The sequence below is a fragment of the Oncorhynchus masou genome, chromosome 6, assembly GCF_036934945.1.
Source record: "Oncorhynchus masou masou isolate Uvic2021 chromosome 6, UVic_Omas_1.1, whole genome shotgun sequence".
NCBI lineage: Eukaryota > Metazoa > Chordata > Actinopteri > Salmoniformes > Salmonidae > Oncorhynchus > Oncorhynchus masou.
In genome coordinates this window covers 51,754,893-51,777,851 of record NC_088217.1, presented here as the reverse complement: position 1 = coordinate 51,777,851, position 22,959 = coordinate 51,754,893, and the positions used below count along the sequence as shown (strand labels likewise).

General features: G+C 44.3%; 1 protein-coding gene across 4 annotated transcripts in view; it reads left to right on the top strand.

Moving 5' to 3' along the window:
* The window catches only part of LOC135542245 (sodium-coupled neutral amino acid transporter 3-like), a 68,335-nt gene that overhangs the window by 36,221 nt on the left and 9,155 nt on the right, over nucleotides 1–22,959 (top strand). For 2 of the 4 annotated variants that reach the window (XM_064969068.1, XM_064969069.1), the window contains exons 2-9: nucleotides 1,103–1,313; nucleotides 2,088–2,108; nucleotides 2,321–2,402; nucleotides 4,762–4,877; nucleotides 13,850–13,923; nucleotides 14,401–14,493; nucleotides 15,150–15,231; nucleotides 21,977–22,059. In XM_064969068.1, the coding sequence (XP_064825140.1) occupies nucleotides 1,198–1,313; nucleotides 2,088–2,108; nucleotides 2,321–2,402; nucleotides 4,762–4,877; nucleotides 13,850–13,923; nucleotides 14,401–14,493; nucleotides 15,150–15,231; nucleotides 21,977–22,059 (667 nt within the window). In that variant the 5' untranslated portion in view covers nucleotides 1,103–1,197. Of the gene's footprint in view, nucleotides 1–1,102; nucleotides 1,314–2,087; nucleotides 2,109–2,320; nucleotides 2,403–4,761; nucleotides 4,878–13,849; nucleotides 13,924–14,400; nucleotides 14,494–15,149; nucleotides 15,232–21,976; nucleotides 22,060–22,959 lie in introns of those variants that run through there. The other 2 variants (XM_064969070.1, XM_064969071.1) reach the window with 2 other exon arrangements.

The following is a 22,959-nucleotide window of genomic DNA, read 5'->3' as shown; positions in this document are numbered from 1 at the left end:
CCCTTTTTCATTGATGTTACAGACAAACTAGTGGCAGCCTAATGCCTCTTATCAGAGACGTGCCTATGCTGGTATATAAATGCATCAGTATAATACCAACCAACCTCTTTTGACCTTGGTGGGTGTATTTATTTAATGCACTATACTGCCATTGTACCATGGTAACCACAATGAATAAAGATGGTATCATATAAAAAAAATGTTGGTACCATTTATCATAGTTGTGCATTACCATGGGCTACCGAGTGGCCCATCAGTCTAAGGCACTGCATCTCAGTGCTAGAGGTGTCACTACAGGCCCTGGTTTGATTCCAGGCTGTATCACAACCGGCCGTGATTGGGAGTCCCATAGGGCGGTGCACATTTAGCCCAGCATCGTTAGGGTTTGGCTGGGGCAGGCCATCATTGTAAATAATAATTTGTTCTTAACTGACTTGTCTTGTTAAATTAAAAATAAATTAAACAACAATGTAGAATGTAGGTTAAAGCTATGGTATTTCCATGATCCACATCTATACCATGGTATAAATGATGCAATACCTATTATATAGGTTCATAGATGTACCATCATACTTTAAAGCTAAAAACATGGTACATTTCCATGATTCAGATCTTTGCATGGTATAAATGCAATACCATGGTAATATTTAGGTACAATGGCAGTACCATGGTACTACCATCATACTTCAAGACTAACACCATGGTACATGTCCATGATTCAGACTATACCATACTATATGTGAAAGTACCATAATAGTACCATGGTATAAATAAAAGTACCAACACAAATATTTGTAAGGGCAGCTCAGAAATGGGCTTCCTGTGTAAACACAGCCAATGTATGCAGGAAGTGTTTGAAACAGACCATATCTTGTGTGTTGAAGTGAAAGGTTTACTGTGTAAATAAGAGTAGCCAGATAGTCATTAGCAGAGAGAGAGACTCGCTGTTCAGGTGTATTGTGGAATTCAGTTGGATGTATTTACAGAAATGCAGTATTAACATACACAAGTGTCCCCAAATGGTCGTATCCAGTAGAAAGACAGACAGAAGAGTAGCTATGGGATCTGTGTCAATGAACTACGTTCTGTCTCTCTCCTCTAGATACAGTATCTGAGGGAGCAGACTGAGAGGACCACACCCAGTGAACAGACACCACACGAACCAAACAGACTTCCGGGATAACTGCTGACTAGAGTATGGAGCCGGCACAATCAGAGATGAGCATCTTGGGATGCTCGACCAATGGGAAAAGTCACAACCTAGGAGATGACAAGTATGTGCCTATGAAGACCATGCCAGAGGAATTAGACACGTGAGTTTCTTTTTGCTGTACATGTACATCATTGTCACATAATTGTATTGCGAAACAGCCACAGAATCAAGGCTTTGCATATCTGTCTGATAAGCATCTGAAACGTTCTATACACTCACCTGATTGTCTTTGTGCCTCTACACCACAGAAACAATACAATGCGATACAATGAATTTAATTCCAATTGTTTTTGAACTGATGCTTTGATACTGTTATTGCATAAGGGCGGTGGCATTTAGCCCGCTGTTGTGCCCGGCCCATAAACTGGAGAGAGTAATGGGTTTTGTGCTGTGTTGGGTTAAACTGTGAACGTGTCACGTGTTGTCGTCATTTACCTGCCAGTATGGAAACCAAAGTCCATTTAACAGTCTGTAAATGTCATCTGTGTTTTTCTTTAAAAATACAGTAGCCTGTATTCATCAGGGTTTTGGGGTCAATTCCTTTTCAATTCAATCAATTCTGGAAATAAACTGAAATTCTAATTTCAACCCTGATATTCATCCACATGGTTCTATCCAAAAGCGGGTGACTTACCCTCTAATACAGACACCATTTTACAGACAGAACTCTTAAAACCCCGTTTCTATTTCCGCCATGCAAATTGTGCTTTGCTCGCCCAGTCCTCCTTGCTAAAGTGTATGACATCAGCAATGAGGATGAAGCGTTTATACGCCGTGAATGACGTCTGAACAGACAATATAACTGATTTCCTAAGTGCATGTTTGCCTTGTTTTTGTCCCATCGTCGCCCTTGGATCCTTTGTTTGCCACACAGAAATGGTACTCAAAATGCCAGGTATGTTTATACTTCAGATATACAGTCACACAGACACAATCTCTATGTAGTAGGCTCACTGACTATGTAACATCGTTACAATCCTTTCAGTGAAGCACCTTGCCACTGTTTCGACAATAAACTCCCTTCTATTTGTGTAGCTTGAGTCCCTCATTTTAAGGTGCCGGTTTTTAGGGACTATCAATTGTAATGTCCTTTTCTGTTTCGCCCAGGTTTGATGATCCCGATGGCATCCTGGAGAGTGAGGAGTTTCTGCCCAACGGAGATGGGACGAAGCCCATGCGCTTCACAGACGTGAGTGTGACTGACTTTACTATCGCCACAACTGAAACATTACTCACTGGGATGTTTCCCAAATGGCACCCTATTCCCTATGTCCAGCCCATAGGACAAGTTGACATGGCCACAATTGTCATCTATTTCTTGTTATGATGGATGTCGCTCATAGGCTACATGTCTTTTTTTTCTTTGTTAAAGCACATAGATGTGCATGAAACTGTAAGCAAAAAAACACATGCAGAAATGTGCCTTTCTGCCTTTTTAATTTTATTTAACGTCAGTGGTCAAGTCAAGGAAGCATCATGACCAATATATTGGCCACACTCCACTTACCAAGACCATTGCCAAATGAGGAGCACTGTCACCGGCTTTTATAGTAAGCCCTGAGGTGGTGTAATGAGCCTACAGTGGTAATGCCCAGCACATCTAGAAGGGAGTGTATTTCATACTGAATTCCTCCCTTGGGGTGACGTAGAGGCACCTTCTCAAGGTGATTTCAATGGTAGAGTTGAACCGCTAGGGCCCTCAAACTCAACTCAGGACCTCAAAGGCAGTTGCACTGCTTTTTTTCATTGTTTCCCTATACTCAGGGACTGATTTAGACCTGGGACACCAGGTGGGTGCAATTAATTATCAGGTACAGAAAACCAGCAGACTCTGGACCTCTTTGGGCAAGAGTTGAATACAAATGCGCTAGGGCCAAAAAAGAGCTAGATTAACTACTAAAATACCAAATATATCACTTTTGCAACAAACTGTCAAAATTAAGACTAGAATTGACATGTTTCACTAAAACTAAGCCTAAAACATCTGGTTTTCAATTATTATTATTTATTTATTTTACATGAAAATGACTCTTTAAATTTGTCTGTGCCCAAAGGATAACCCTTTGAAGAACCCTTTTTGGTTACATGTAGTACCCGTTCAGAGGGTTATACATGGAAACGAAAAGGGTTCTACCTGAACCCAAAAAGGTTCTCCTATGGGGACAGACAAAGAACCATTTTGGAACTCTTTTTTTCTAAGAGTGTACCCAGCTAGCACATTTGGTTCCTTCGAAGTTGTGGGAACGTAACTTTTTGGTTTCCCTTTGGTTCTGGGAACGAAGCAATACGTTTCCTGACCAGTAAAACAGAAAATGATTTCAACATTCTTGAACTCCAAGCACAGATAGGACACATGTAAATTAATTTGCTTAGGCATTTGTCATTCAAACACATTCATTTTTTTTGTGGCATGGCATCAGTAAGATTCAAACCTATATTCTGATGTCTATCCATGGAATTAGTCCACTGTAACACCAGGATGGAACTAGCATACCATGTTTTTTTTACTTGTACAAAACTGTTCATTTTAGTCTATTCAAACAGACCCCATGTCAAAGCAAACAAGCATTCATTAACATTAGGCGTGGCCAATTAGGGGGCGAGGCTAACATACCTGAACTCACAAGATCAAGGATAGATAGTTTTGTTGAAGCTGAGAACGGAATATATATTATTTTCAATAACATTCTTAGAACATTATTTGCACATTACTAATGTTTTCTTGTGTTTTCAAATTTTTATTACCTTTATTTAACTAGGCAAGTCAGTTAAGAAGAAATTCTTATTTTCAATGACGGCCCAGGAACAGTGGGTTAACTGCCTTGTTCAGGGGCAGAATGCCAGATTTCTAACTTGTCAGCTCGGGGATTCGACCTTTCAGTTACTAGTCCAACACTCTAACCACTAGGCTACCTGCTGCCCCGCCCCGTGGAAAGGGTTCTTAATGTTCTGAGAACATGACTTTAGATGGAGCCATGAGTATTCCTGCAGAATACGTTATGCTGAAGTACTGAAATTCCCACAGGAGAATGTTGTTTCTTAACGTTCTCTGAACTATTAGAGAATATTCCCAATGTCAAAACCAGTTGGAGTGGGTTCCTAGAACATTACCCAAATGTAGTTAAATGTATCCATGTTTGAACGATTAGTAATAGTTCTGTTAAAGTAATGAAAACCAAGATCAATAACGTTATTTTTGTAAAGTTCCTTAAATGTGCTGAGAATGTTCCAAGGCCAAGCAACTATCCTGCACCAATCCCAGAACGTTCTTGAAAAGTTGTATGTAAAATAACCATAGGACAACCACACTCACACCAAGCTCTAGGAAACATATGGTTATCATAAAATTATGTGCTAGCTGGGTAGAGAATAGGGTGTCAATGTGGGGTGCCATTTGGGAAGCAGACACTATGCTAATGACACATTCGGCTTGTCACATTGCACTTGACAAGAACACGAATTTTGAAATGTAAGAAAATCTGAACTTTTCAGCTATACATTATTATTGAATTAACTAAATCTGAGATTGTTGTATTTGTTTTGATTAGTTTGAGGGAAAGACGTCTTTCGGCATGTCTGTGTTCAACCTGGGGAATGCTATCATGGGCAGTGGAATCCTGGGACTGGCTTATGCCATGGCCAACACTGGCATACTCCTCTTCCTGTAAGTCAAACTGTCAGCTTTCTACATGTCTCTACATGTCTGTAATAATGACCGTAAGTCGCTCCGGATAAGAGCGTCTGTTAAAATACCAAAATGTAAAATCCTGCCCATGCTTCTTAACGGTCTCCTAGTCATTCCGTTCCCCACTTGGCTTAGTGTTTTTGTCCTTCCTCTTCTCATAAAACCCCGGGAAACTGCAAAACGACACACTGACTTTCAAATCACTAACACACTGAGCACAGACACAGTAGGAGTCACACATTAGCTATTGGTTGGTCTCTGTTGATAGTAGGGCTGCCAGCTTGTTGTGATATGATATCCCTTTGCTTAACAAGAGTGCCTGTAGAGAACGTGCTCCCCAGTCCCAGTTATAGCCTTTAGGTTGCACATAGAGTCCACACAGTGGAAAGGGCCAGGGTGGGGGTTGAAAATAGCCACGACCTTCGCTTGTAGGAGGGAGCTGGGACAGCCAGGAATGCTATTTGCCCAGAGCCCCAGCCTGCCTGCCTCAAGAAGGGTCCTGTGCCTGGGTGGAGTGATAAGGGGCCAGGGTGGGGCTGGAGGCAGGGTAAGGGTCTGTGGTGACGTGACACTTCTCATGGCATGATCCACACTATCCCCTCCCTCCCATCCTCCAGTATTCTCCAACCCTTGTCCCCGCCCTTGTGGGCACATACAGGCCCCAGAAAGGCCACATCCCAGAATAGCCCCCGCCTGCCAGTCCCCACGCCACTGGCCCCCTCTGTAGCATTGGACATGTCCTCCCCTCTCCTTGCTCTGTCCCTCCTCCCTCTGCCCCCCCCGTCCTTCTCATGGAAACATACAGCTTCTCATGTAACATACAGCTTCTCATGGAAACAAACAGCTTCTCATGGAAACATACAGCTCCTGTTTATCGCTTTTGTGACTCCAGGCTATAGTACAGGAGAGCTTAGGTTCAAAAGGTTTAGACAGATATATTTGTGAGAGCTTAGGTTCAAAAGGTTTAGACAGATATATTTGTTTGGACTTTGAGAAGCAGGAATCAATTCACATGATTTTTTTTTACTGTGTATTCTGCCCCATGGATTTTTATTTCCATCCAAGTACAGTATTATCGACTTTGGACTCAAAGTATTGTCTTCTGGTAAAAGTAAGCTGATAAGTCTAGATTCCTGGAGCAAGCAAGATGTGATCAAATTTCGAAGTCCTTGTTCCAAGTCCTATCTTTTCCCATGGAAAAACAGATCATGTTATATTAGCAACCATATTGGATATTGGTCTAATGACAGTACCCAGTGTGCTTTGCATTTGCTCATTTTCACATATACATTTTGGCCATTTAGCGCAGGGTTTCCCAAACTCGGTCCTGAGGGCCCCCCCTGGGTGCACGTTTTGTTTTTTTGTCCTAGGCCTACACCGCTGATTTAAATAATCAAAGCTTGATGATGAGTTGGTTATTTGAATCAGCTGTGTAGAGCTAGGGCAAAAAAAACACAAACATGCACCCAGGGGGGCCCCAGGATTTTTGCAGAAACCCTAATATAGCATATGCTCTTATCCAGAGTGACAGTGCATTCAAGGTAGATAAACAACATATCACAGTCATAGCAAGTAAGATGTTTCTGTAACCGTTATCTTATATTTTATTTCGATACATTGTCTTTTGGGTATTTTATAGTTGTAATTTGTAATTTAAACCCATCCCTGGCTATTACCCACAGGGTCAGATCAGAAGACTGGAGGCATGGCTTAGTAGGCGTGTGGCATTCAGATTGTTATTTTCGTCGACCCGTGAGAATAAATGTCATTCAGCATTGTCAACACAATTGAGTACTGACGCTTTTGTAGCTTTAATAAGGCTTACACAAGCGTATGAGTTCCTCAAGTGTCTATGCATATCCCAATGTTGGGATAGGTACCACTGTGTTATGATGTTTAAATAATCATGTTATTAAAAAAACAACAAAAAACAAATGCATTCAATAAAAAAAACAGGTAGCAATAATCAGTCCATCAATTAGTTAATCAGTCAGTCAGTCTGTAGGAGTGGTTGACGGTGTGTTAGTGTCTTTGTGCTGTGGGAGGGAAAGTGGTGGGGACTGGGCTGGCAGTTGCTGGATAGATGTAGTAGTTGTGGCTGGTCGGTGCTGTGTCCAGGGTTGTTGCTGGTGTTAGGGCTATGACTGGGACCAGGAAAACCTGGGTTAGTGTTTGGGCTGGGTTGGATATAAGGGGGTGGTGCCCGGGACTGGGGAAAACAGGACTGGTAACCAGGAACTGGGGCTGGTGCTGGGTCGGGATCTGTAGAGGGGAAGAAGGAAAATCTGAGGAGCGAGTAGACACACAATGGAGCCTTAGACCCAGAGGTCAATGGTGGTACTTCCCTGTGGGCTGCTCGGCTGAAGATATTTTGTCCCTCCTCCATTCCTCATCTGGTGGTTTGATGCTTGGGCTGACACTGGAAGTCAGGGACTGGATCTGCAGAAGGGAGGAAATACAACCTGGGGAGCAAGCAGACACCCAAGGGAGTCCTGGACTATTGTGGCACTCCCCTGTGGTCCGCTCGCTACGGGTGAAGGTCTGGTGTTTGGTCCCTCTTCCGTGTCTCTGCCGGTGTCCTGTTGCTGTGACTGGGTCTGGTGCTGGATCTGTAGAGGGGAGGAAGGACAAGCAGACACAACTGGAAGTGATGGTACTCCCCTGTGGCTTTCTCATGTAGGTCTAGATCTTTGGTCTTTCCTCTGGTGTGGTGATGACTGGTTCCTGATTCTGGTGAGAGGGATAAGTGTAATGGGAGAAAGGGGGAAATGGATGGAGAGGGATCAGAGGGTGGGGGTGATGGAGGGTATGTTCATCAGTCTGGGCTGGTGTTGGAGGAGGAGCGGTGTGGCGATAAGGCTGGACGCTGGAACACAGAGGGAGCAAAAAGGGCCCACACCCACCTGTCCACGGAGCACTCCCAAACAGCTGGTGGGTGACTTCAGTGCGAGCGCCAATGTAGGGACAGTTCTCTGTACGTATGCGAATGCGAAATAAACACCTGCCGCGGTCTGTACGTGAATCTACACCTTTTTCTCCCTAAGTATTCATTACAGAATACCTCGCTTAAAAACGGAATGGATTCAGCGGAGCTACAGCGGCGCCTAACCCAGCAAGAGGAGCGTATGGAGGAAATCTGCCATCTTCTCCGCCAAGCTATCCCGACTCCTCCAATGCCAGGTATCGTAACCCATAGCCCTCCTTCATTCATATTCATGCCTGGAAAATATGACGGTTCACCTGGGAAATGTATGGGATTTCTGATGCAATGCAGCAAATACATTGAGGTAGGAGTGTCCGTATGTCTAAATATCTCCCAGAAGCAATTCTCCATCCCAGTATTGATAACCATTGGGCACTGGCCTCATTACGTATCTGACACAGAGCGTCACCCTCCAGGATTGGAGTCTAACACACCGAAACCATTCAACTCATGGAACTCTCATCCCCCAAACAGCCACTCAACCTCGGACACCCCTGGCTTTGTTTATACAAGCCTGCCATCTCGTGGCAACAAGGTGAACTACTGTCCTGGTCTTCTACCTGCTTCTCCAGTTGTCCCAGCCTACCCTGCAGAGCCACCACCATTGACGACTCTGCCTCTGCAGTGCCACCTACCATACCATCTGAATACGCCCAGTACAGCAATGTCTTCTGCATAATCAAGGCCTCCACTCTGCCTCCACATTGCCCAGGGGACTGTGCTGTTGACTTACTCCTTGTAGTGTCCCCAACGAAGAGCCATGTTCACCCCCCGTCTATGCCGGAAAATGAGGCAATGGAGAACTACATTGATGAATCACTCAAACGGTTTCATTCATTCTTCTTCCCCGGCTGCCTCCAGCTTCTTCTTTGTTGGAAAAAGGACGGTGGTCTCCGTCCATGTATTGATTTTCGTTCCCTGAATGACGTCACGGTCAAGAATCGTTTCCCTCTTCCTCTGATCCCAGCGACCCTTGAACAAGTGGTCCGCTCCAACATCTATACAAAACTCGACCTGCGAAGTGCATATAACCTTGTCCGTATACGTGAAGGCGACGAATGTAAGGCGGCCTTTATTTCCGCACGAGGGCACTACAAATACCTGGTCATGCCCTACGTCCTTACTAATGCCCCCGCCGTCTTCCAATTCTTTATGAACAAAGTTTTCCAGGATATCATCAAGCGTTCTCATCATCTACGTTGATGACATCCTGATTTACTCCTACTGCCTGAAGGAGCACATACAGCATGTGCAAAAGGTTCTTCAACGGCTCCTTGAAAATAACCGTTATGTGAAGACTGAAAAGAGTACCTTCCATGTAACCTCGGTAAACTTCCTCATCTTTGTACTGACACCTGGAGGGGTCAGCATGGATGAGAACAAAGTCACCGCTGTCAGTAACTGGCCCAAACCCACCACCGTTAAGGAACTCAAACGTTTCATTGGGTTCTCCAACCACTTTCACCGGTTCGTTCGGAACTTCTACTGCTGCTCCCCTCACTGCCCTTACCAGCCAAAAGACCTGCTTTCAACAACTTGAAACGTTTCTTCACCTCAGCTCCTGTCCTTCGCCAATCTGATCCGATCCTTCCTTTCACCCTGGAGGTTGATGGGACCACCTCCAAAATCACATCCCTGTGCCGCCTTCTCCAGGAAGTTATCCTCCGCTGAGAGGAATTACGATGTGGGGAACAGAGAACTCCTCGCCATCAACCTGGCCCTCGAGGAGTGGCACCACTGGTTGGAGGGCGCACAACATCCCTTTCTCATCCTAACAGATCATTGTAATCTGGAATATATCAGAGGGGCCAAGAAGTTATACTCCAGGCAAGCCTGCTGGGCTCTCTTCACACGCTTCCATTTTCATGTTACTTACATCCCTGGGAAGAAAAACATAAAAGCTGATGCTCTCTCCTGCCAGTTTGACCTTTCGACCAGTAACTCAGACCCTACACCCATTCTTCCTTCCTCTTGCATTATGAGACCGGAACAGTGGGAGGTTCACTCGACCATACAAGAAGCCCTAGCCTCAGACCCAGCTCCTCCTGAGACACCAGCTGGGAAGAGTTACGTACCAGCAGCTGTTAGACCCCAACTGATGCAATGGTGTCACACGTCCTTGGGGTCAGGACATCCGTGCATTACACAAACCACTGAACTTCTAGCCCGTAAATTCTGGTGGTCCTCATTGGCATCCGGCGTAAGGGATTACGTACTCTCCTGTCCAGTCTGCGCCCAAACAAAAAGCCCTCGTCATCTCCCTTCTGGTAAGCTTCAACCTTTGCCAATCCCTCAGACCCTGGTCCCACATAGCTGTTGACTTCATCACAGACATTCCTGAATCCTCTGGTAACACCACCATCCTTGTCATAGACCATTTTTCAAAAATGTGTCTGATTCCTCTTCCTCATTTACTTAACGCCATGGAATTGGCTGAGTTTATGTTCCATCTGTATGGGATTCCGGTAGACATCGTGGGCCCCAGTTTGTCTCCCGGGTGTGGCAAGACTTCTGTGACCGACTGGGGGTCGTCTTCAGCCTCTCTTCCGGGTACCATCCCCAGACCAACGGGCAGGCAGAACGCCTGAACCAAGAAATAGGGAAGTACCTCCACCAACAATGTTCTGCCTCTCCACACAACTGGAGTCGGTATATGGCCTGGGCCGAATACGCTCAGAGCTCACCCATGCATTCATCGCTCCGCCTTACTCCGTTTCAGTGTGTGTTTGGTTACCAACCCCCCATGTTTCCCTGGGAGCCGGAGCCTGGTACTGTCCCAGCTGTCGATGACTGGTTTTGGCGTAGTGAGCGGGTATGTGAGACCACTCACCGGCATCGGCAGGAAGCCTCTAATACCCAGAAATGCTTTGCCGACAGACGCCGCTGACATATGCCACTCTTTCACCATGGACAGTGTGTGTGGCTCTCTACCAGAGACATCCTGCCCCGCCTCCCTTGCAAAAGGTTCTGTCCTCGCGTCATTCGGGACCAATGAGGGGGGGGGGGGTACTGTAAGGTTCTGTATTTATTTTATTAGTCAACCTTGTGTTCTGTTTCGTTGTGTTCTTGGATGTAGCCCTGTCTTTCATTTTTGTTCATTGCTTTCACCTGTGTTAGTTACTCACCTGGTCTCTCAGCTCCTTATTTAGTTCAGTTCATTCTGTTTGTGCCTTTGTGAGGTATTTTTCGTTTTGTCTCTACCAAGCCTTTTTCTAGCTCGTTTGTGAGAATCAGTTATAGCCTTCGGTCCTAGTTTTGATTCACCTGCCTGTTTGCCTACCTGTGTATAACCATTGCCTGCCTGTGACCACGATTCCTGCCTTCTGCGAAGGCAAAATAAACACCTGCCGCGCTCTGTGCGTGAATCTACCACTTTTTCTCCCTGAGTAATCATTACACAGAGTTTGTTACACAGGGCTGAATCTTTGCCCTTTCTGAATTATGACCCAAATTGGGGGCCTTGAAACTAACTGGAATGTCAGGTCTCAACCTATGTGCCCACACTGTGGCCAAATGCTAGGATCCTTACCTCTACTGTGGTCAGTAGTCTAGGGGCCTCCATCTGGCTGCAGGGGCCGGACTCTGAGGTCTGGGAAAGGTGACGGTACTGGGAGTGCCCTCTGACCATCTAGGAATGCTGACTGGGGAATGTACTGCTCCCTTCCTCAGGGGCCAGTGCTTCTGTAGGCAGACTGCGGCTCCTCTCTGGTCTCCCTTTCGGGCACAGGGGTTTAAGAGGGAGATGGGTTGTGGGGAAATGCTCTCTCTCAGATTACACTGGGCCAGGATTGCTGGAAGGAGAGTTATGTCCTTTGTTATACCCCCCCCCCCCCCCACACACACACACACCTCGCTACTGGGTTCTTACTACAACATGATCTTCTCAGACTGTTGGCAACATTATTAGCGTTTTCATAACATTCAGAGTCTGCTGAGAAAGCACTTGCCTTTATTAACTCTCTGGGCTTGAGCCCTGAGATCACATGGCTACAGTTGGTAGTTAACCAGCCAGGCGGCTTTGTTCTAGCTAGTGTAATTCACTTTCCCTTCAGGATACAATTAATGCCTTTTCAGTGAAACCTAAATGTTTCTTTTTGGAATTATACTGAGGCAGTAATCTCAAACTGTAATTTATTTTGGTTTTATAAGTCAAGCCACTAAGTGCAAGGGTTTGTCATAGAAATGTGTGTGTGCTATTCTTACATATTGATAGAGAGGAGCTGAGGCCTTCACTACTACAGCTAGTTCTGAGCTTGTTTGTTGCTATACTCAACTAACCTCCTTTTATTGCATTGAAATGAGGTAATGACATGTCTTATCATGTACAGTTGAAGTCAGAAGTTTACATACACCTCAGCCAAATACATTTTAACTCAGTTTTTCACAGATCCTGACATTTAATCCTAGTACAATTCCCTGTCTTAGGTCAGTTAGGATTGCCACTTTATTTTAAGAATGTGAAATGTCAGAATATTAGTAGAGGATGATTTATTTCAGCTTTTATTTATTTCATCACATTCCCAGTGGGTCAGGTGTTTACATACACTCAATTAGTAGTTGGTATTATTGCCTTTAAATTGTTTACCTTGGATCAAATGTTTCGGGTAGCCTTCCACAAGCTTCCCACAATAAGTTGGGTGAATTTTGGCACATTTCCTCCTGACAGAGCTGGTAACTGAGTTAGGTTTGTAGGCCTCGTTGCTCACACACACTTTTTCAGTTCTGCCCACCAAATTTCTATAGGATTGAGGTCCGGCTTTGTGATGGCCACTCCAATACCTTGACTTTGTTGTCCTTAAGCCATTTTGCCACAACTTTGGAAGTATGCTTGGGGTCATTGTCCATTTGGAAGACCCATTTGCGACCAAGCTTTAACTTCCTGACTGATGTCTTGAGATGTTGCTTCAATATATCCACATAATTTTCCTCCTTCATGATGCCATCTATTTTGTGAAGTGCAGCAGTCCCTCCTGCAGCAAAGCACCCCCACAACATGATGCTGCCACCCCTGTGCTTCACGGTTGGTATGGTGTTCTTCGGCTTGCAAGCATCCCCCTTTTCCTCCAAACATCATGATTATGGCCAAACAGTAATATTTTTGTTTCATCAGACCAGAGACATTTCTCCAAAAAGTACGATCTTTATCCCCATGTGCAGTTGCAAACTGAAGTCTGGCTTTTTTTATGACGGTTTTGGAGCAGGAGCTTCTTCCTTGCGGAGCGGCCTTTCAAGTTACATCGTTATAGAACTCGTTTTACTGTGGATATAGATACTCTGTACCAGTTTCCTCCAGCATCTTCACAAGGTAATTCACTGTTGTTCTGGGATTGATTTGCACTTTTCGCACCAAAGTACATTCATCTCTAGGAGACGGAACGCATCTCCTTCCTGGGCATATGAAGGCTGCGTTGTCTCATGGTGTTTATACTTGCATACTATTGTTTGTAGAGATGAACGTGGTACCTTCAGGTGTTCGGAAATTGCTCCCAAGGATGAACCGGACTTGTGGAGGTCTACAATTTTTTTTCTTCTGAGATCTTGGTTGATTTCTTTCGATTTTTCCGATGATTTCAAGCAAAGAGGCACTGCGTTTGAAGGTAGGCCTTGAAATACATCCACAGGTACACCTCCAATTGAATCAAATTATGTCAATTAGCTTATCAGAAGCTTCTAAAGCCATGACATAATTTTCTGGAATTTTCCAAGCTGTTTAAAGGCACAGTCAACTTAGTGTATGTAAACTTCTGACCCACTGGAATTGTGATACAGTGAAATAATCTGTCTGTAAAAAATTGTTGAAAAGATTACTTGTGTCATGCACAAAGTAGATGTCCTAACCGACTTGCCAAAACTATAGTTTGTTAACAAGAGATTTGTGGAGTCATTGAAAAACACTTTTTAATGACTCCAACCTAAGTGTATGTGAACTTCCGACTTCAACTGTACTTTCTTTCCCTCCTTCCTCCAGGTTTCTTCTGACTGTTGTGGCGGTCCTCTCCTGCTATTCCATTCACCTGTTGCTCAAATCCTCTGGCATTGTGGGTAAGCTGGCCCTCGTCTTCAGTTGAACTCATGCTTCAATAGTGCATGTGTAACAACACTGTAACCCGTAGGGATGGGTCACCCTGTTGCTGAACCATTGAGAGGAGATGATGGTATTACATATTGGGGGTCGCTGCAGTGTGAAGTCCCAGGGATTGGGCCAGATGGAGAAAGATATTATGGCTTGCATATTTGCCACGCTAGCATGTCTTGATTCATTTGGTATTTCCCTGTAATTCTGTGAATAGTTCCCCAATGGCTTAGCATTAAGGATGTTTAACAAAACTAAATATATTGTTCTTCATATTCAGCTGTAGGTGCCTAGCATGGAAATAGAGGCCCGGCATGAAAAACCTGTAAATGAACGAGGAGATTCTACACTGACTATCCAACTAAGTGTTGTTTAACTTACTACCTGGGTGTCCCCCTGTAAAAGTTGTGGAATGATGATGTTGCGCAACCCACTTTCTCTCCCAGGAATCCGAGCCTATGAACAGCTTGGCTACAGGGCCTTTGGCACCCCAGGCAAGATGGCCGCTGGCATCGCCATCACACTGCAGAACATCGGAGGTGAGAAGTCACTGTGGTCACGGGTCTAGTGTCCCACAACACAAATCTCTGTGTGTTTGTAGAGTGTATGGTGCTATAAATCACAAAGCTCAGCTATATTATAAATCACAAAGCTCAGCAGCAGACTGTCTCGTCTTCCTGGCCGTTCGATTCACCTAAAACTGTCCACTTGGAGTGCAGCCTTTCACATTACCCACCTACAGTGCCTTGCGAAAGTATTCGGCCCCCTTGAACTTTGCGACCTTTTGCCACATTTCAGGCTTCAAACATAAAGATATAAAACTGTATTTTTTTTGTGAAGAATCAACAACAAGTGAGACACAATCATGAAGTGGAACGACATTTATTGGATATTTCAAACTTTTTTAACAAATCAAAAACTGAAAAATTGGGTGTGCAAAATTATTCAGCAGTTGGTTTGCAATGGAATCCAATTTCAATTGTATTATTTAAGTTATTTAATGTGCAATATGTCAACCCGCAAAGCCTTTTATCCCCAACAAGTCAATTTGATGGATAGAAAGACTTCAGGTGGGAAAATGTGCATATTTCATGCGGATTGTAGAATATTCGCATGAAAATCTGTTGCCAGTTGAATGGAAACCTAGCTACTGGCCGTGTCACTCATAGTTCTGTCTGTCTCTATTCCCTCACAGCCATGTCCAGCTACCTGTACATCGTCAAGTCTGAGTTCCCATTGGTCATCCAGGCCTTCAGTAGGGCGGACCCCACCGCTGAGTGAGTACTCATTGGTCTATCCACTAGATCTACCTGAACATTTCTCTACATTCCAGTCCCACGTTTAGTCGGCGAATGTTTGCACATAGAAAATGCATGAGTAGAGTCGATGTGATTCCTTATTCTACATGTCAGAGGCATGTTTGTTCTATAAAGTATATTTATATCTGAATGTTCCACACCGTTGTGCTCTGCTGAACATTCAGATGTAGGCCACTGCCTAGAGACGGCCCTTTCTGCCTTGTGTAGCTTTAGCTGGTAGCTGAGCTTGTACCATTACCCAGGATCACCTGGCATGAGCTGTGGGGTGGTGTCCTCAGAGGTTGATGCCGTGTACAGTGGCCTGGTGGCCTTGGCCTAGTATTCCAGGGGAGGGGGTGGGGCAGGGGCGTGAGTCTGCTATTGGCTAGACAGAACAAAGGGGAATGGCTAGCACACACCTCTTCTCCCGGTCCAACCCCCCCAGGTTGAGGTGACAACTGCTCCAAAGAGCAGTATTGTGGTGATGGGGGTGGTGTGTTGTGGCGCAACTGCGGTCTCTGGCGGTAAGAAAGGGATTCCTGCTCTGCTACTCCCCCTGACCGGATCTAAAAACAAACTCTGGACTAGACCGGAGAGGACAGGGAGTGCTGAGAGCTGAGCCCTGTCCTGCCCTACCCAACCAGCCAGCCAGGCAGGCTGCTCTAGGAAACGTCATTCCACAACTCCCTTCTCTGTTAGTCTGTCCAAAGGGCTCAGCCCTCCATCAAAGCACACTGGCTATAGTTGACACGGGGGAGTTGAATACATGAAATAAATGTACAGCAGTGCAGCTAGAAGAGCAGTAAAATGGACTCATATTAAATCACAATGGTGTTGAGACGGCTTCACCATCCTTTCTCTCTGCTCTGGGTCTGACCCCTGTGTGTCATCCGGCCTGATGTTCTGCCTCCTGTCTGTGTTTATTTGTGTCCTGTAGCTAAGTGTTTCAGAGTTGCAGTTATGCGTGTGTGTTTCATTCCTGGGAGAGTGCAGAGATTTCTCCATAGGGATTTTAAAGCTCTTTGAAGGCCTGTCAGCACCCTTTGTGTTGATGAGGAGGGGTGTGACAGATTCAAATTGTGACGTGTGTGTGTGTGTGTGTGTTGGGGGTAGGACCAGCAGTATGCTGGTTCACGCACACATGCGCTCATGTGACAGCTGACAGTTGGCCAACCTCAAGAGGCCACACTCAATGTATTGTCAGCCCAGGCCCAAACATGACATGAATAAGACTCTCAACGCCCAGACATCCACCCACTTACAGAGGTTCTATAGACTCACTCTCTCTCTCTGTCCAATGGCCAGCAGCTAGTACTTTTGTAGCATTCAGTTTTCTGGTTTCATTAATCAAAGGTGCGTGTGCACAGAAAACACTCAACTTTGCACGTTTTCCCACAGAGGTTGGTATTTAGACATTTTGAAATTGACGGGAAAGTGTGTGTATCAAAATGTTGTTTATCAATACATGATTGTGTTTCTATCTCCAGCCTTGGTATAGGCTCTGAGATTAAACAGGCTATGTCATGCATCCTATCGCACAGCAATACTGTAGCCTGCCCCATACTGTCATAGGCTACCGGTCTATTTACTGTCATGCGTGGTTGTCTGTTCAATGAGCGATTGAAAAATGGTGGCCTAATACTTGTTGCGTAGCGGGAATAAACCAGTCATGTTAGAAAAGAGAGACATGCCCTACAATATGATTATGATTTAGGCCTGTGCACTAAAAGTCAAATGTATAGGAGACATGCTGCTATGTGATCTTCTGATCTACCAATGGGAAATGAATTTGTTTTATCATTAGGCCTACGCTTTAATGTTTTTATTAGCATACCATTATTATGATTCCTGTGCATCAAACACCACCCCCGTTTCACCCAAAATAACAATATTTGCTTGCAATACAGTTGCTCAACCACTAGAAGTTATGCTTAAGCGTGGTCTGAGATTTGCGTGGAGATTTCCCGTCAATTTCGAAATGTCTAAATACCAACCTTTGCAGGAAAACTGGAAAGTTTAGTCTTTTCCTTGCGCACGCACCAGTTTTCCCGCAAAGGTTGGGAGGGGTTTGTTTATGGCCTCGGGCTCTTTAAATAGAGTTGGGTTAACAGTGATTCATACAGTGTGTCTGACGGCTGTATTAGGGTCTGTCACGCGCGCGCGCGCGCACACACACACATTTGTTTTACTATCCTTGTGTGGACCAAGCAATTGATTCCCATTCAAAATCCTATTTTCCCTAACCTTAACCTCAAAACCCTAAACCTAACCTTAATTGTAACCCTAACCCCTAAGCCTAAAATAGCCTTTTTCCTTTTGGGGACAGGTGAAATGTTCCCACTTGTCCGAATTGTCCTTGTTTTACTATCCTTGTGAGGACCCCTCAGAACCTGGTTCCTCTCTAGGTTTCTTCCTAGCCACTGTGCCACCTAGCCACTGTGCTTCTGCCTCTGCATTGTTTGCTCTTTGGGGTTCTAGGCTGGGTATCTGTAAAACACTTAGTGAGAACGGCTGGCTTTAAAAAAATACATTAGAAGCAAGCACAACACAGCTAATAGGAGTTTCAGGAGTTGAATGGGTAGAGGGCTACATGCTAAGGAAGAGCAGTACAATCGGTTATTGGCAGCTGGATAGAACAGGAGAGGGTTTGAATACAGGGAATAGAATGCTGTATTGTAGAAGATGAATATCACTGTTGAACGCTATTGGTGAAATGAGGTGTTGTGAATCTGAAACACTCAGAGTGAGACAGAGAGGGAGATGGACAGGTGGATCACACATGGGACTGACTTAGGGTCCAGGACCCCCTAGACCCTGATCTGTAACAAAATCATCTGGACTCACTCCGTCACGGTCTATGCTTCCTGCTTTCTAGGGACTCTCTAAAGTCCCCTCCAACCCTCCTCCCCACCCACACACACACCCATGCACAGACAAAGGACAGTGCATTAAGCCCACTGTAGGCCGTGGACCAGACAGCCCTATCTGTTGTGTGGTCTTGCTCGCAGAGAGGGTTAAGAATAACAGCCGTAGCAGCTTAACCTGGAGCCTATATGTCTGAAAGAGCCTCTCATACCCAGGTTGTAGAATACAAGGGCTCAAAGACCCTCTCGCTGGAAAGCGTGTCAGACTGTGATTGTATTTTGCTGTACCACTTAGCCGCCCTGCCACTGATTTCACCGTGCTGCTAATGTAACTACCGTAGCTTGTTCGCAGCAAAGTGGCAGCAGCAGGACATGGCCAATCAGGCCTGAGGTGTTTCATATAGACCAATTAAAAGACAATTTGATTTCAGGAATGGTTGTCTCAGACTGAGCCCAGGGTAAAACAGCAAGTGGCACTCAACCTGTCCCAAGCCACCATGTGATCCGACCATGGGATAAACCCTGTAGCCAACATTCTCAACACTGAGCATGCGACATGTAGCACATCTCAATGCCTGGTCACGTGCACAATTGCATGAAGTGCACATGTGAACACATGCAGACCGTTATAGGTACAGTATGTACTGTTTATGGCTATTTAGGACCCTCGAATCCAATTACATTTTTTATGAGAGGCAAATCACAGTTTTGATGGGAGGACGTGTGTTTCCCATATACTGTATTAGAGATGCATGTAGAGGGGCCTGGCCAGTGTTTGGCTGAAGGGAGGGAAAGGGATGGAGGGGGAGTCAGGCTAAGAATAGCATCTCCCAGCCCAGACCTGCTCCTCACACGTACTGGAGCACTGCTCAGGCCAAGGCCCTGTGGAAGGAAAGTATGTTTGGGTCAGGGGAGGGGGTGGGTGTGTGGGACTGGGGGGGTTGAAGAGAAGTGTGTTTGGGTTGGAGGGGTAGTTAGTACTTGAGGGTATTTTGGTTGGGGGGGGGTTACTAGAGGGACACAGATATGAGGAGAGAGATAGCTGCCAAAAAGCAAGCGGGATGGCGTGGGAACAGGGCGATTCTCACTTATTGAGAAGTTCAACCTCAGTGCTGTTTAGGTCCCTATATGCCACCCTTATTGGAACTGTAAACGTCAACATAAATCAGTAGCCGTACATAAGAGAGTGGCGTACACCCGCGTGCCAGATGAATAGAGCAACGTCTCGCAGCAACAACGGTTAGAAATGGACATATTTCCACAATAAGCACTACAGGCACTCTACTGTAAATCAAGGCTGTTTCTATGGCTCTCACAGAACAGGACAGAGCAGACTGTTATTCTGACTGGCAGCGACTCAGTCGACCAGTCAGCACATGCCGTCATCAGATGAATGATAATGGAAAGGAAAGGAATCCACGTTTTTTTAAATTAATAGATTTGGTTTACAGTTTCATTATTTTGACCTCCACACAGTGCATTGGAAAAGGAAGTGTAAACTCCAACATAGTCTATTTGCTTGGCAGCATAGATAAAATGTTTCAGTTTTGAAGCTCATTTCCAGCAATTCTACACAGTTTGGCATGGAGCTAAGAGACAATTTTGCAGTTGGTTAATGGGCATGTGCCTTGAATGCCCAATTTCTCCCTGACTGTCTAGTTTTGATTTGATTGATAGTTGTCAAAGATGGTATTGTTTAAATATACAGTATATATATATATATATATATATATATATATATTAGTTCAAATTTTTTTGTATGCTTTCAATCTGACACTGAAATTGTTTTTCTATTCCGAAAATGACCACTAAGATGGCCCGCAGAACAATTGTCTATACAGAAAAAACCCTGTCATTAGCCCTATTTATCTACTTCCCCAGAGTCGGATAAACAGGAACAGCTAGCATGCTAACTGTTCAAGTAGACCAGGGATCATCAACTAGATTCAGCCACGCACCGTTTTGTTTCCTGAAGTCAAGGGGCCGGAACATAATTGCAAATAATTTGTAGACTGCAAATTGACCGCAAAAAGAACAAACAAACCCAATTTTATTGGTTGCGTACACATATTTAGTAGATGTTGTTGCAGATGTTGCAAAAAGCTTGTTCCTAGCTCCAACAGTGTAGTAATATCTAACAATACACACATCTAAAAAGTAAAAGAATGGAATTAAGGAATATAGAAATATTAGGACGAGTATAAATATATATATTTTATCCATGTACTATCCATACAGTGCATTCAGAAAGTATTCAGACCCCTTGACGTTACAGCTTTACACACAATATCCCATAATGACAAAGTATAAACAGGTTATGGAATATTTTCCACAAATAAATGTACTATAAAACTGAATACATAAGTATTCAGACCATTTTCTCAGTACTTTGTTGAAGCACCTTTGGCAGCGATCACAGCCTTGAGTCTTCTTGGGTATGACACTAGAAGCTTGGCACACCTGTATTTGGGGAGATCAGGTCTCTCTCTTTTAAAAAATAAAATACATTTGCAAAAAATTCTAAACCTGTTTTCGCTTTGCCATTATGGGGTATTGTGTGTAGATTGAGGGATAATATAAATGTAATCAATTTTAGAATACGGCTGTAATGTAACATAATGTGGAAAAGTCAAGGGGTTTGAGTACTTTCCTTCTGTATATATATATATATATATATATATATACATATATATATATATATATATATACATATATAATGCCTTCGGAAAGAATTCAGACCCCAGTCTTATTCTAAAATTGATTATCCCAGATGGGATAGGGTAGTGTGCAGTGCGATGGCAATTGCGTCATCCGTGGATCTATTGGGGCGGTTTTCAAATTGCAGTAGGACTAAGGTGTCGGGTAAGGTGGAGGTGATATGATCCTTAACTAGCCTCTCAAAGTATTTCATGATGACAGAAGTGAGTGTTACGGGACGATAGTAATTTAGTACAGTTACCTTCGCTTTCTTGGGTACAGGAATAATGGTGGCGATCTTGAAGCAAGTTGGGACAACAGGCTGGGATAGGGAGAGATTTAGCAGCATTGTGAGGGTTAACATGCTTAAATGTCTTACTCACATCGGCCATGGAGAATGAGAGCTCACTGTCCATGGGAGCTGTGGTGGCCCAGGTCAGCGGCACTGTGTTTCCCTAGGAAGCAAGCGAAGAAGTTGTTTAGCTTGTCCGGGAGCAAGACGTCGGTGTCCGCGACATGGCTGGTTTTCACTTTGTAATCCGTGATTGTCTGGGGTCGTGTCTGAGCCATTGAATTATGACTTCACTTTGTCTCTGTACTAACGTTTTGCGGTGGTATGCACTTTCAGTTTTGTGCGAATGCTGCCATCTACCCATGTTTGTTTTGGTTTGGATAGGTTTTAATGACTAAAACATAGTAACTTCAAACCTTGCTTACATTTGTATATGATCACATATCTCTCTATGCGTGGGAATACTTTGGAACAGATTTCCAAAATTAAACTCACTTGGAGCTGATTTGCTGGTGTTTTTAGTCTTACGTCCCACAACAACAAAATAAAAAGAGAACTGGGGTGTAAATAAAATCAACTGTGGGCTGCCAGTTGGGGAACCCTGCTGTAAACTGTCATTACGCTAATGCTAGGTATCATTGGCTCGTGAAACTTCCTCTAACTCCCTTCATACTTCCTTAAGACATACAAACAGTATCCAGAGTGGTATTTTGTTGCAGCTAGCGATATTAATAATAATAAAAAATATCCCCCCCCCCCCAAAAAAAATAAAAAATAAAATAAATGTATTTGTGGACCCCAGTTTGAAAACCCTTGCTGTAAGTAACCTCTCTCCTCTGTCTTATTTTCACTCTCTCTGCTCTCTCACTAGTTTGTGGTACTTGAATGGGAACTACTTGGTGGTCATGGTCTCTATTGGCGTTATCCTACCATTGGCCCTGATGAAGCAGCTCGGTAAGTTGCACCTCTTCTCCTCTCTAACCTCTTTGTTTTCCCTCAAAATAACATCGACCTTGTATGTGTGACCAAGCAGGTGTAAACACAGGTTTGTTACGACTCAATACTGTTTGACTTAACAAAGCTAAAGCCAAGCCGTTATGCTCTGAGAGTTAAGGTCTTAAGGCCTCTGGCAAGGTTACTAATCAAGTTCACTGAACCACCACTACAAAAGTACACACACGGCTGTCCAAAAGTTCATTAGAGTTTCCAGCCTCAGAAATTGCAGCCCAAATAAATGCTTCACAGAGTTCAAGTAGCAGACATCTCAACATCAACTGTTCAGAGGACTCTGTGTGAATCAGGCCTTCATGGTCGAACTCCTGCAAAGAAGCCACTACTAAAGGACACTAATAAGAAGAAGAGACTTTGTTGGTGACTCTGTCTGTGATTTATTTACAAATCAAGGCACACTTAACCAGCATGCCTACCACAGAATTCTGCAGCGATACGCCATCTCATCTGGTTTGCGCTTAGTGGGACTATCATTTGTTTTTCAACAGGACAATGACCCAACACACCTCCAGGCTGTGTAAAGGCTATTTGACCAAGAAGGAGAGTGATGAGTGCTTCATCAGATGACCTGGCCTCCACAATCACCCGACCTCAACCCAATTGAGATGGTTTGGGATGAGTTGGACCGCAGAGTGAAGGAAAAGCAGCCAACAAGTGCTCAGCATATGTGGGAACTCCTTCAAGACTGTTGGAAAAGCATTCCAGGTGAAGTCAGTTGAGAGAATGCCAAGAGTGTGCAAAGCTTGCATTAAGGCAAATGGTGGCTACTTTGAAGAATCTCAAATATAAAATATATTTTGACTTGTTGAACACTTTTTTGGTTACTACATGATTCCAGATGTG